Raw genomic sequence first — 13,471 nt, forward strand, 5'->3', positions numbered from 1 at the left:
TGGATCAGTGAAGCATCATTTATGGAGCTGTGAGTGTTAGCTAGTTGTAATCACAGACTGGCTAAAAGACGCAGCTTTAGGGTCTAAAAACTGTTCGATTTCAATTCAATTTTATTTACACAGCGCCAAATCACAACAGTCGCCTCAAGGCGCTTTATATTGTAAGGTAGACCCTACAATAACACATACAGAGAAAAACCCAACAATCATATGAGCCCCTATGAGCAAGCTCTTTGGCGACAGTGGGAAGGAAAAACTCCCTTTTTACAGGAAGAAACCTCGGGTAGAACCAGGCTCATGGAGGGGCGGGGCCATGTCGCAACAAGTTGGGGTGAGAGAAAACTGAAGAAAAAGCAGACCTGCCTTAAACCTGTGTTATTTGTAGTGGGAGTCTGTGGCCATCTGTAACCCTAGTGAACCCTTTCCAGATGACCTTATTGAACCAATCACTAGATTAGGTTGCATCAATTAAAACGTGGACTTCTATTTATAAATTACAGGCTAATTCAGAAAAGATTATCATCCAAGGTTTGCTCACTAGACAACAGCTGATTAACCAGAAGTGGTTATCAAATGAGCAAATGGAGTTTTAAAGTCAGCTTCACCCCTCGGTGACAAAAACGCTCAGCTTACGTCTTCATAGCATGACTTCACTAATCAATGGGTGACATCATGGTGGCTACATCCTTCTTTTCCACTGTCCAGAAGCTAATTCCTTCCAAATGTCTTAAATTGTATTACCTGTCGAGGACTCTCTAACTCCACCCCATCTTCAGCCTTGCTTACCTGCCATCCCATCAGCCTCTCGGGCTCCAGACAGGTAGTGCTCCTTGCGGTGATGCGGTTCCCCCAGTTTGAAGAGATCCTCCAGCCTGAGGAACTGACAGACGCCCTGCCAGATGGAGCCGCATGCCACCAGTCTGTTTCCAATATAATCCACTAGTAAGAGCTTATTCACGTTATCTGACATCTCCAGTCTGAGGACAGAGGCAGACAGGTAACGCAGACAGGTGAGACAGGTGTAGACATACAGATGTAATGATATATAGAAATAAATAAGTGAGACAAGAGGGGACAAACCGATGAGCGCAGGACCTGACGCTGGGTGGAGGGTAACAGCTAGCATTGTCCTCCACAGGTCCGGTCATGTGACTCCGCAGCTCCGTCAGATTAGCTGACAGCTTCAGCACTCGGTTCACTGCTCCGACATACACCTCACCTGTACTCTGGTGGACGGTCAGGTGGGTGAGGGAGGTGTCAAAGGCCCGGTACACCACTCTGCCCGATGGCACGGAGGGAGGCGGAGGAGCAGCAGGGGCAGAGAGGATAGGGGAGGAAAAGAGGACAAGGGAGAGGAGAGGGAGGAGGAGCAGAGGAGAGGAACAGGAGAAGACCATGGTGGACACGAAGAGGAAAGGATGAAGGGGCAGAGGAGGAGAGGGGGGAGGAGGAAAAGGAGAGAAGAGCTGGCGGCAGGTCTGGTGAAGAGTCGGCTTCAGTGGGGCATGGCTGCAGGGAGAGAAAGAGGAAAACGCATTCAGAACCAGCTTCAGAATATTCATGTTTTTAAACTTTCTTTAACGTTGTAGCAATTCACTGATGGACCTCTGAGCATTAATGGCTCCATTACAAACAGGTCCTCCTCACAGACAATTCAGCTGCTTTTAAAGGCACCAATGTGACTGAATGCATGAAAAACAATGTGTATATGGTCTGTGTAAAAGATAGATAGCAGGAACTTGGATACATGGCAGAGACGAGCACTCAGCATAATGAAACTAACGCAGAAGCGACTCAATCCTTTGAGGTAAACATGCAGGAGGTCCTTTTTCTCTTCCCCCTCAGCTGGGTACATGTTTCTTTCCCACTGTCACAAAGTGATAGTTTATAGACCTCATATGATTTTGGGGGCTTTCTCTCCAATATTGGAGAGTCTTTAAATTAAATATAAAGTACTTTGAGGCGACTGATTTGCCACTGAATTGAACGGCTGCAGTTCCTGTGGTGATCACTTAAGGCTGGCTCAAAAACGTAGAGTCCCGTATCAAAAAAAGCCAACTCTGCAGCAGAAATAAACACGTTTGTAAGGTCATTTTAATTTTTATTAACTTAACCATCTGGGCAATGGAGTTAGCTGAGCAGTGTCTTGATTAAAATAAAAGTTTATATAGTATTTAATTTTTTAATTTTGACCATGTAATCTTCTAAATTCCTTGAAAGGACGTCACATCCCTGATCTGCATCTCATCCCTGGTCTGATCAGCCTCAGGTGGATCACCTGCAGGAGGATAAATGCTAAAATATGAGAGTCACGCAATGACCGCAGGAACATCTATTCTTCACAAGGCCACCTCAAACGCCAAGCAAGGTGTTTCACCAACAATAAACAGAATTATCTTCAAAATTATCCCGGCCTTAGCCTGACAGGGAGCTTTAGAAACCAACAGGCAGTATTATTTACCAGAAACACACACACACAGATAGCGAGTGCAGAGATTAGCAGAGTGTGGGAGTGTAATCGAAGCAGATAGAATTATTGATCTGTTTCTGTCTGTCTTCTCACTGAATCTCTCTCATAAGCCTCAGCAGCTCCAGTAACACTAAGCTGGATGGAAACTTCACTCTTATCCTTGCAGCCAGTTCAACTCCGACTGACTGACAGTTCTAATCAACACACACACACACACACACACACACACACACACACACACACACACACACACACACACACACACACACACACACGCGTAAATGCCTCGACGATATTAACACCAAACGCAGGACAAGTTTGGGCTGCAAGTATTGTGTTGAAAAGCCTGCAGCATTTGCGCTCAGCGTGGGTGTCCCAGTGGGAATTGAACCCTCAACTGCAGCACTGCTTTATATCAGCCTCCTGGTTTTCAGCTCAGACGCATTAATCAATACGAGAATACGAGAAACGGCGTGTGGAAACAAAGAGCTGGATTTATTTTATCTGGCTTTCAGGGGTTTCTTCTTCTGCTTTCTCAGTTACATCTGGAGTGTCTTTTTATTCATCTGAATAAGGTTTAACAGTGGAAACGCTCACTGCAGTCTCAACGGGTCAGATTTGGTAATATCTCTTTTTTAAAAGTCGCTTTTAACTCGAGTCAGGATTAGTGAGCAGGCCTACAGAGAACACATCTGTTCTGTTCAAAAATGTCTTTGAAGTGATTTAAATAGGAGCTCTTCGGCTCATTTTCAGCTCTGTACTTTCACTCCGGTGACTGCAGCGGAGCAGCTTTGCATGACTCACAGTTCAAAGAAAAAAAACAACTGTATTTATCTTATTCTGGGCTTTTATGCAACACTCTTTTCCATCCTTTGTCTAAAGAAATCCATTTAACTATACAGGGTGGGCCATTTATATGGATACACCGTAACAAAATGGGAATGTTTGGTGATATTAAAGTCCGAAGACAATTGAAAGTCTGAAGGCAATTGTCTATGGTGTGAAGATACGAGATGTGCAGCACCTGAAACTACGGATACTGGACGCCTGTGCTGGCATTTTTCCTGCGGTGTTGCTATCAGTGTGTGAAGAGTGGGAGAAGAGGGTGGCATTGACAATCCAACACAATGGGCAGCACATTGAACACATTTTATAAGTGGTCAGAAACTTGTAAATAACTCATGAAAGAATAAAGTTACGTTGAAACCAAACACACCATTGTTTTTCTTGTGACATTATCAATACGTTTGATGTGTCACATGGCCCTCTTCCTATTGAAAAAACAAAAGTTGTATCCAAGATGGCCGACTTCTAAATGGCCACCATGGTCACCACCCATCTTGAGGAGTTTGCCCCCTCACATATACTAATGTGCCACAAACAGGACTTTAATATCATCAAACATTCCCATTTTATTACGGTGTATCCATATAAATGGCCCACCGTGTACATTAAAACATTAGCTGTTGTGGAAGAGCGTTAAAGCTGCATTCTTCCTAATAGCCAGCAGGGGGCGCGCCTCTGGTTGCAGAAAGACTTGAGGTTCTATAGACGTTTACAGGGACGCAGCGTTGCTCTGCAACCTCAGTAAACATATTCTTGATATGTCACTGATTCAGTCACTAGTTTGAAATCTGAATATGCAATATTTTCGATTGTTGACATTATCAGGGTCAGAAAGAAGAACAGAGCAGGATATGCTTATTGGTCAAAACCTGACACGTCATTAGCCAATAAACAGACAGCTTCAAAATGTCACAACAGAACTTCTTGAACCAGGCAGTGACATCAGATGGCTACAGTCATTCTTTAAATACAGTCTATGATTTTTTTCTCTGAAGGCCTGCCTCTCTGAACGCTCTCTTTCTTCTGATTGGCCGAGTGCAGGAAGTCCCCAGAAGTGAGAAAACAGTTCAAATCGAGCACAGATTAATAAATATGGTTAAACAGTCTGTGTGTGTATTTAAACCATTTGACTCTTTCATTGTATTTTAAAAGTGACTAATGTGTGCTGCACTTTGCCCAATTTTGTACATCAATAAAATATGAACTAGTTTAACCAACTAATATTTCTGGTGCTGACAATGTTTACTCATCGTGGTCAACTGATCACACGCGTCTTCACTAATAATACATATTCTAATCCCAGAAATCCCACAGAAGAAGCGGAAACGAATTATTTTACAACTGGGTGGAAATCTGTCTTATTTCAGGTCAGAGAGGTGCTCTGCCTTCACATGAGTGAAATTTTGAAAAACACAGAAACAAAAACGAATTAAAAAACAAACAAACACACTATATACACTGTACAATGGAATATTTAAATAAAAAAACGTGTGAAATAAGACTGCCCTGTGGGACCAAATCTCTACAAAACAAATATTTTACACAGTGCGTCCTCGCTGTAATTAACGTATTTCAAATAAATAATAAATCGCTGTTTTCAGACAAAAATGGGGAAAATGTAGCTTTGAGCCTCTCAGGTGTAAAGAGCTTCTCGTTGTCATCCCTGCTAACGATGTGAGTATTTGTGACTAATTGTCGATTCGAGGAGTTTACAAGACTCCAGGATATGCATGAGGGCTCAACGGTCAATTGAGAGCGTAATGATCAGATTAACAGCAGGTGGTAAATGTAGATTTCTGACATGCAGCATGATGGTGGATCCACTGAGGCTTAAATTTCACTGCAAAATTTGGGAGAAATGAAACGAGTCCCGTGAACAGAAACAATGTGAAGTAAACCTGGAGCTCTTTCTGAGCAGCAAACAAATCACGAGCCGCCCTGTCCTGTTAATTTTACTGTCAACGTGTGAATTAGTTTCAGCAAACGGGGGAGACATGTTGGACTGAGGAGGTCCAGGCGTCTCTCTGCAGCTTCATTAATAAATGAGAAGAAGAAGAAAGAGTCTTTTTTTTTAGTGTCATTTAAGAGAGGTCCTCCTGACTGAGCTAAAACAGATCCTCCACACAGCGACTGCACAGCGCCGTGAACGACGGCTTCTAATGAGACAGAAACTGAAGGGAGGGATAATAAAGTTTTCAGCCGGGCAGCGGAGACGTACAGGAAGCCGAGTCCAACAATTAACCCCGTGACACACACACAGAAACACAAAGAGGGAGTGAAAGATCAGCACATTAGTTAATTAGCCCGCTGAGCTGAGGGGGAGACCAGAGAGAGGAGAGGTCGACAGATGGACCAGTGTGTGTGTGCGTGTGTGTGTGTGCGTGTGTCTCAGAGTGTGTGACGGACAGCTGGGCAGACAGAGGACACAGATAGAGTTTCTCTAACTGGACTACGATTTCACTGGATCATCCATCACCCTGGAGAACCGGAGGCTGTGACTGAGGATGAGTGATGGGACGACCCCATCAGAGCGAGGACATTTCTGCACCTTAATGGCTTGTTTGACATTTTAGACTTGGGTTTTAAAATCACATTCAGGGTAGAGCTGGCTAAATATGAAGTCCTTTTATCTGGTTGGCCTGAAATCTCACAGAAAAGCCTTCAGCTGATCCAAAACACCACCGTGACAACAGTAACAGGCACATAGGAGATTATATATTTCCCATATTAGCCAGGCAAGAGTTCAGAATTCATCTAAATACATACAAAGTCTTAATGATCAGGACCGGTCACATGTTAAAGATCTCATAGTGCCATGTGATGCTGACAAAGCTCTCAGGATGCTGAGCTGTGATTTCTACAGTTTCTAAAAGTAGAACAGGAGGCAGAACCTTCAGCCTGAAATGATGCTATAAAAATAAAATGGAACTGAACACAAACGAATATGTCACGTTATCAGTCAAGCTGAGAATAAAGTTATAGGTCTTTTAATAACAAAAGGGAAGTGGTGTGAACAAACTTGTTCCCCTTCAGCTGTGGTTGGCCTGTAAAAAAGAGCTGCATTCACTGCTTTTTGTGTTTCTTCTTTAAAAATGCCAAACAAATTTAACTTTGCTTCACAACCAAAAAGCATTTCTGGGTGGCGTCCAACCTGAAACCGGAGAGGTGAACGAACTTTCCGAAGCAAAATGGAGAAGGCGGAGAGTCTGCTGTGCCTTCGCCTGAATTGGCTCAACATAAATAAAACTGAATAAAATGGAATAAATCGATGCGTTTCTTTTCCTTTACGGTGATGCACTTTCACCCTCCCTAAAAGCACAAATACACTCACTGTTTGGCTTAGCTTGAGACAAGATCACAGAAAGAGCGCCTTAGGCCAGCGGGGTCCAGGAGACGTAAAACTGGCCCATGGTGTCACAAAACCCAGGTGTTGGTTGTTTGTTGGCTAAGGCGTCGGTTGCTCTCCCTGCAGCTTCCCTGCAGGTCTCCCTAAATGCAGGAGTCTTAAATAAAGTTAAATTATTCTTCAATAAATCAATGAATATTTGTGTCGAATCGCTGAGATTTTAGCATTTACCAAATTTCTGATGACGATTTCTGCGATCGAGCGGCCTGGTTTAGGTCCGGTGCGTTGGCGGCGAAACACCAGCTGTAACAGTCAGTTTGTTTCAGCAACGATCAATATCAAACGTTTCAGATGTTCTGCTGCCGCTCGGCTCGTCGTCAGGTTGGAGCTGCAGGTCGTCAACATTCATCAGGCTTCATTAATGTTCTGTTGTCAGATCTGAACCGACTACGTGACCTTTGGTTACTCGCAAATTATGAAAGCTAAACTTAATTATCAAAGGGGGGGGGCTTCAGAGGATTCATATTTGATAAGTGGATTTGATATTCAGAAGCAGCTCCATTAGGAAACATTTGTATGCAATTACCCACAAAAGGTTAGATTGCTGAGAGAGCAGGAAAGAGACAGAAACCACGAGTTATTGATGATCAAATAAAGTAATCAATCCAAAGCACTATGCTTCAGACAGATCTAGCACAGTCTCCTGAAATTGCCTTTGTGTAGTTTTGCAACACTGTGGCACAGAGAAGTAAGAAACCCCAAACACCACCACACACATCAGAGCGTAACAGCTGTGTATTTTGCCACATTAACACTCATGCTTCATGGATGGATTTCAATACAGATGCTGCAACTACTTCAGTGTCTCTCTACTCAGTTAATGACTTTAAATGGCCGCTAAAACAGCTTTTAATGTGGTTAAAGCACAAATGTAAATCAATTAGTTTAAATTCATCAAACAGCAAATATCTTATTCGCCAAGTGACTAATGACATGTAGCCAATGAGCATGCAGCATCTCTGAGCTCTGCCCCAAGGCAATGACCCGAGTTTTCAAAACAAAAGATGGCAAATGGATGATCAAATTATTTTTCCATTTTATGAACTTAATGTTAGGTTAGCAGCAAGTAACCTTTCAAAATAAAAGCACAGGGACTATCTAGTCCTTGTGGAGGCGAGTCTTGCCACTTGGCGACCCTCTTAGAGCATTACTGGGGAAATCATACAAGGAGAAGATGTGGCACTCAAAAATCCTGAATCTATGGGAGAATTCTCACATGTTAAATATGGATAAAGACTCAACAAGACAGCAAAGCAAGGGGAACATTTTAGCCTGTCGTGCACATGCACAGTAGAGGTTCACAACCTTTCAGGCCCTCTCTGAAAATCATTTAGACTTCAGGGTGAGCTTCTTCTGAATTCTTTTTTTGACTTTGCCCCAAAATAAGATTTTAAAAAGTCCCCCCCCCCCCCGGACGTTGTGTTTCTACATCTCTCAATCTGGTTCACCGATACCGCGCATTGATCTCAGCCTTTCAGGCATCATTCCTGAAATGCATTTCCATACTCCTATTATGAAATTATGCGACCATCTACAGCATCCAAACTGCCGTGTTCGAGTGCTGAATTTAAACATGTAAACATTGCACTCGGCCCCGCCTCCACCGAACGGGGATAAAACGCTGCCGAGTGCCAGTGCCAGCTGTATCTCAGCGCAGTCGCCCTATCAGGCCTGAAAGTGTCTCAATCTCCCATCTGTTGGCCCGAGTCGCCTCTAAACCATCCAGCTCTCAGCTCTTATCTCTGACCATCTCTGACCACCCTGCATCTCTTGCCACCCAAACGGCCCCTGAAGCCTTTCACACCAGGAAACTGCAGCACAATGCTGCTTTGTTGTGTGTTTATCGGAGCCCACAATTCACACACAGAGCCTCAGTCACAGAGATGAGGGGGTCACACAGGGGGGACGCAGATGGAGGTGATGGATGTGGGCGACAGAAGGGGTGTGTTGGTTTTATAGCTTCTGGTTGGGCCGTGATGAAGCATTTGGGTGGAGTTTGCACTGGATGTCATATAAACTATAAAGATGTCGTTTCAAACTATTAAGTGTTGGTGCGGATAAAGATCACCGGGCTGATTGGGCCTGAGGTTTCACATCCGGGCCGGTTTCTAAGAAGATAAAATCATGCGAGAAGTTTGTGTTCATTAAATCTGTTGGATTTAAATATAGAACAAACGGAGCTACAGTAAAGAAATTAAATAAAAAGACATATTTGGAATAAAAAATGGACGAGATATTTATTGATTTGATTATTTACATGACAAATAAATAACAGAAGCATCCAGTGGATGGATGAAGTCCTTATCATGTTGCCCTAACATTTACATTTTATGGTAACATCTTTTAACCTCATTGATTTTATTTTAGACCTTCCCATATAAATCATTTTGCACCTTTAATTTTAAAAGATCCCAGATACATGCTATTGATTATTTAGTATTTCTATCATATTTTTATTGCACATTTTCACAATTTGAAAAAATATGATTTTTAAATTTTCTGATATTTTAATATTGTTACAGATTATCAGTTTTTTTTTATCCTTTTTTAAATAAAACACAAGTTAAACATTACAATAATTATTCCTTGTGATGCTTTCGTGTAGTTTAGGGTTTTTCCCTGTCTCTTTGGGCATTAATGGGCATAATAAAATATTTATAAATGTATCCTAATATAATGACAAACTTATGATAACAGTAGAATAAACTGGTGTCCAGAAGAACAATGTCATGGTGGGACCCCACATGCTGCTTAATCTAGTTTACACAGGAGTCGGCGGCAGAGATCATCGCATCCATTTTCTCTTTTTCCCCCCCGTTATCCGATTAGGGTAGCATGGGCTTTGGAGCCAATCCCATCTAACATTAGGCCAGAGTCAGGGCGCACCCTGGACTCGGCCCATCACAGAGTAACACAGCCAGCCTTTCACACTTACATCCACACCTCCAGCCAGTTTTACAATAACTAATTAACCAAAACATTCACATGTTTGGACTGTTGGAAACCCGACATGCAGAGAAGCAGAAGTCAGAGATCCAGACAGAGCGGGTGAAATGTTCCTAAACAGATAACATATTGGACTTGTTGTTTTAATATCTATCATGTAAAGAAATAAAGTGGGAGATGAAATCTGTTGATAAGTGCGAGTTAAAATAAATCTCCAGTTAAACAGACGGGAAAGTGAATGGGAGGTCACGTGAAAGTCTGTGTCGTGCTGATGGCTGCTTGTGTGAAGGTCACATCTGTCTAACAGGGAGCCCAATGTTTCTGAATCAGCGAATTCAAGAGCTGCTTTATTACAACTCGACTGAAGCTGTCAGATATGGAGCTGCTATATTAATAACAAGAAGACAAAAACAGATCATATCACACAACTTATTGAGATTAAGCTGAACGTCGGCGTCTATTGTCTAATGAGGACTAAAACTTTCCTAAACACAGGCTGTGAGAAAACATTGAAAACTCTAAAAATCTAAACGGGGTGTTACATAAGAGCTGACTATGAAAAAGGCTTTTACTCCAGTCTGCCCTACTTTCTTACCTGTCTGGACCCTAATAAGAACCAAAATCTCCAAAACTTTTTTCATACTGTATTAATTAAGACTTAAAATCAATGACTGAACCCATAAACACATCAGGAGAGCGTTGACTGAGGTCACAGATCAAGTAAACAGCAGGGCCGTTTTCCCATAGACCTCTATACAATCTGACCTTATTGCAGCCAGATGAATCGCCCCCTGCTGGCCGTTAGAAGGAATGCATGCTTAAGGCACTTTTACATTGTCTCCTCTTTTCAGACCTGGAATCTCTTATGTACAGTGTATGGATAAAACTGGTCGGGTCAGAGGATGAACTGAGGGGATGCAGAGAGGGCCACACTAACATAGACAAGCTTTTTATGTTTTTAACACTATGAGTCATGCAAAGATGATCCCCGGAGTAATAACAGAGAGCTGAAAATGAGCCCAAGAGGACTCCTGTCCATTTGAGGGTGGTTTACAGTCTAAACATTGCTTCATGAAAACCAAATATTCCTTATAAATCTGCAGGAGATAAACAGAAGCCGCAGTGATGCTGGGAGGATACCGTATCATCGAGGCTGAGATCACAGTAGGCAGGTGGAAGCAACGGCAACATCGGAGACGATTTAAAGGTGATGCCAAAAAATAACTGCACCCCACCCCAACGCACCACGACATTCAACTGTTGAAGCTGGTAAAAGCGGCTGCTTTCAGTTTGCTTCTCGTACACAGATTTATGCAATGAGTGTTTTTATTGAAGTCGATTCAAATGTGTTTTACAACCTATAAGCTGCTGCTAAGTATGATTTTCCCTGTAAACAGACAGTTAATCTTTTATGTTGGTATAACAACAGCTGATCTAATTTAGTCTGATTGTTGTGTCACTTCCTGTAATTACATAAACACAGTGAGCCGCAAACCACCGAGTACGCTAATACGTCCGCTTTAATTTCACTGCATCTTCCTCTCAGCCGGCCCCTATAATTACAAACCACTGTAAACCGTCTGACTGTGCTAATAACAGCTAACACGCTAACACGCCGTCCTGAGAGTCCCACGGCGTGATCGCTTCACTGTCCGTCTGGAAATCAGAGCTTCTTCCTGCTGCTGGCTGGAGGTAAATAAGAAAGAGCCTCTGTGGGGAGTGAGAGGAAGGCTCTGCTTCACCAGACCGAGCTGCTAATTACACACTGGAGCTCCCGCCACAATAGACACTGTTCGTTAAACATACGAGAGAGAAGCGGGGGAATTTACCGGGAAAGAGGAGACGGCAGAAGGGGCTTTTGAATCTCTTTTGTAGCACTAGTTTTGGCTTATTTCTATCTGATCTTATATTTAATGCTAAAGAGTTTCACCTGAAGCATCACAGGTCCATGAATATCTTTGTCTTAAAGTCTAAAATACAACTAATTAACAAATCCATGAATCTCTTAATTTTCTTCAGTTGATATTGTTGGTTTATTTGGGTCTCCTCCTGGCTAGATACCAGCATGTCCAGGGCTCACACAGTGTATGAAAACTTGACTATGAGCAGCAGTGGAGTTTACAATGATAAGGGGAAAAAAACCTACACAGAAAAATCCAAGATTTAAAAGGAAATTAAAAACTAAAAACATAAATCAGTGCACACATCATGCAACGCTCTGCAGCTCTGGGTGCTGAAGCCTGAGGCCTGACCCTCCAGAGGAAGCTCATTCCAGCAGCTCATATCCTCGATCTACTTCGGGTGGTCACTGCGTACAGCTCGTGAGGAACGTCGACCAGTCAGTAAATTAAAACTGTTGTTTATTACCCGTAAACGAGCCTGCTGTAGGTCAGAAGGTCAAACAGGTCATTCGCCAACCTGAATTTTGGTGGTTTGAACTCCAAAGTGTCCTTCACAACGATACTGGATCATAAAATGGTTCCAGTGTATTCTTAACATGACAGTTAAAACTTAAGACTAATAAAACAAAATTAAAATTGTTTAATCAATAATGGTAAATTATGTTGATGTATATCATAATTGTTTGACAGAAGGTAAAATCTCTCTATTCGGTTTACCGCTGCAATCATTTAGCCGGCGTTAGCCAATCAGCTGCCAGCATTTTCATGATAAATGAGTTTTTTTAATAGCAGAAAATACTCAATATCAGAAAATGACACTACAAGGAACGTCTCTGTCTTGAAACAAAACACAGACAGCACAAGGTGTTTTTTTGTTCAATGAGTCCAGGACCTCCCGAAATCATCACTTTTCTGTCATGTAAACAAATAAAAGCCTGAAATGCTGACATTTAAAAGAAAGAAGCAGAATGTTTTGGGCATTTTTGCACATTCTGGGAAACATTTTGTTTATGTAGATGTCCAAAAAGCAAGTTTCCATTATGTGGAGCAAAGAAAAGTAAAAAAAATCCTTTACATTTAAATGTATCTGATCAGTAATTGTTCTCAGCAGTCCTGGGTGCAGCCCCACCAACAGGTCGCTGTAAAATCTCCCAATCAGGACAAGGAGCAATTTTAAGGAGGGACACCTTAAATAGACGGCAGTTAAAACTGCTTGTTCGAGACAGGATGAACTAGAGGTCACAGATACGTGAGGGTTATTTTAATCTGTGAATCATGTAACGCTGCTCTAATGGAATAGAAATATGAAGCAAGAAATGAGAGAAGATCCACTTTAAGCACTGGAAAAATACAAATCAAGGAAAACCTCTTCAGCTGGCATGTGGTTGGTCTGTGGGACCGTTCATTGATGTTTATCTCTGCAGATCAGATCCTTTTAGCCTCTGAGAGATGTTTGTTTAAGTTTGCTGTAACCGCTCAGGGTCAGACGTGTTTAGATGTTCGGCCTCTCTGGTTTCCATCAGCTGATCCATTAAATAAATAACATAAAAAAAGAAACCAACCACCAACATCACACAGCACATGGAACTCTAATGAAATAACAGTGTTAGACACTGATGTGTGTGTGCGGCCTCAGACTTTGTGGTAATGACACTATAGACTATAATACACACACACACACGCACGCACACACAGCTAATGGAGTTGGTGGCTAAAGCAGAGCTACTCCAGATAATTACTCTTCAAAAACATTACTACACACACACACACACACACACACACACACACACACTAATTACATACACACCTGCATTTTGGAATATATTCAATCTTTTGGAATAAAATCAAGATATAACTCAATGTGTGCTGCAGAAAGCACACTGCTATTAAAATTAGCATAGG

The 13,471-nt window shown here is 42.2% G+C and overlaps 1 protein-coding gene across 3 annotated transcripts in view; it reads right to left on the reverse strand.

Annotated features, from left to right (window-relative positions):
• plxna3 (plexin A3) overlaps nt 1–13,471 on the reverse strand; it is a 143,380-nt gene that overhangs the window by 110,113 nt on the left and 19,796 nt on the right. For 2 of the 3 annotated variants that reach the window (XM_080897717.1, XM_080897718.1), the window contains exons 2-3: nt 1,081–1,509; nt 787–977 (exon numbers count right to left, since the gene is read on the reverse strand). In XM_080897717.1, the coding sequence (XP_080753843.1) occupies nt 787–977; nt 1,081–1,397 (508 nt within the window). In that variant the 5' untranslated portion in view covers nt 1,398–1,509. Of the gene's footprint in view, nt 1–786; nt 978–1,080; nt 1,510–6,647; nt 6,672–13,471 lie in introns of those variants that run through there. The other variant, XM_080897719.1, reaches the window with a different exon arrangement.

This window comes from Rhamphochromis sp. 'chilingali', assembly GCF_963969265.1.
Source record: "Rhamphochromis sp. 'chilingali' genome assembly, chromosome: 12".
In the NCBI taxonomy this organism is placed as follows: Eukaryota; Metazoa; Chordata; class Actinopteri; order Cichliformes; family Cichlidae; genus Rhamphochromis; species Rhamphochromis sp. 'chilingali'.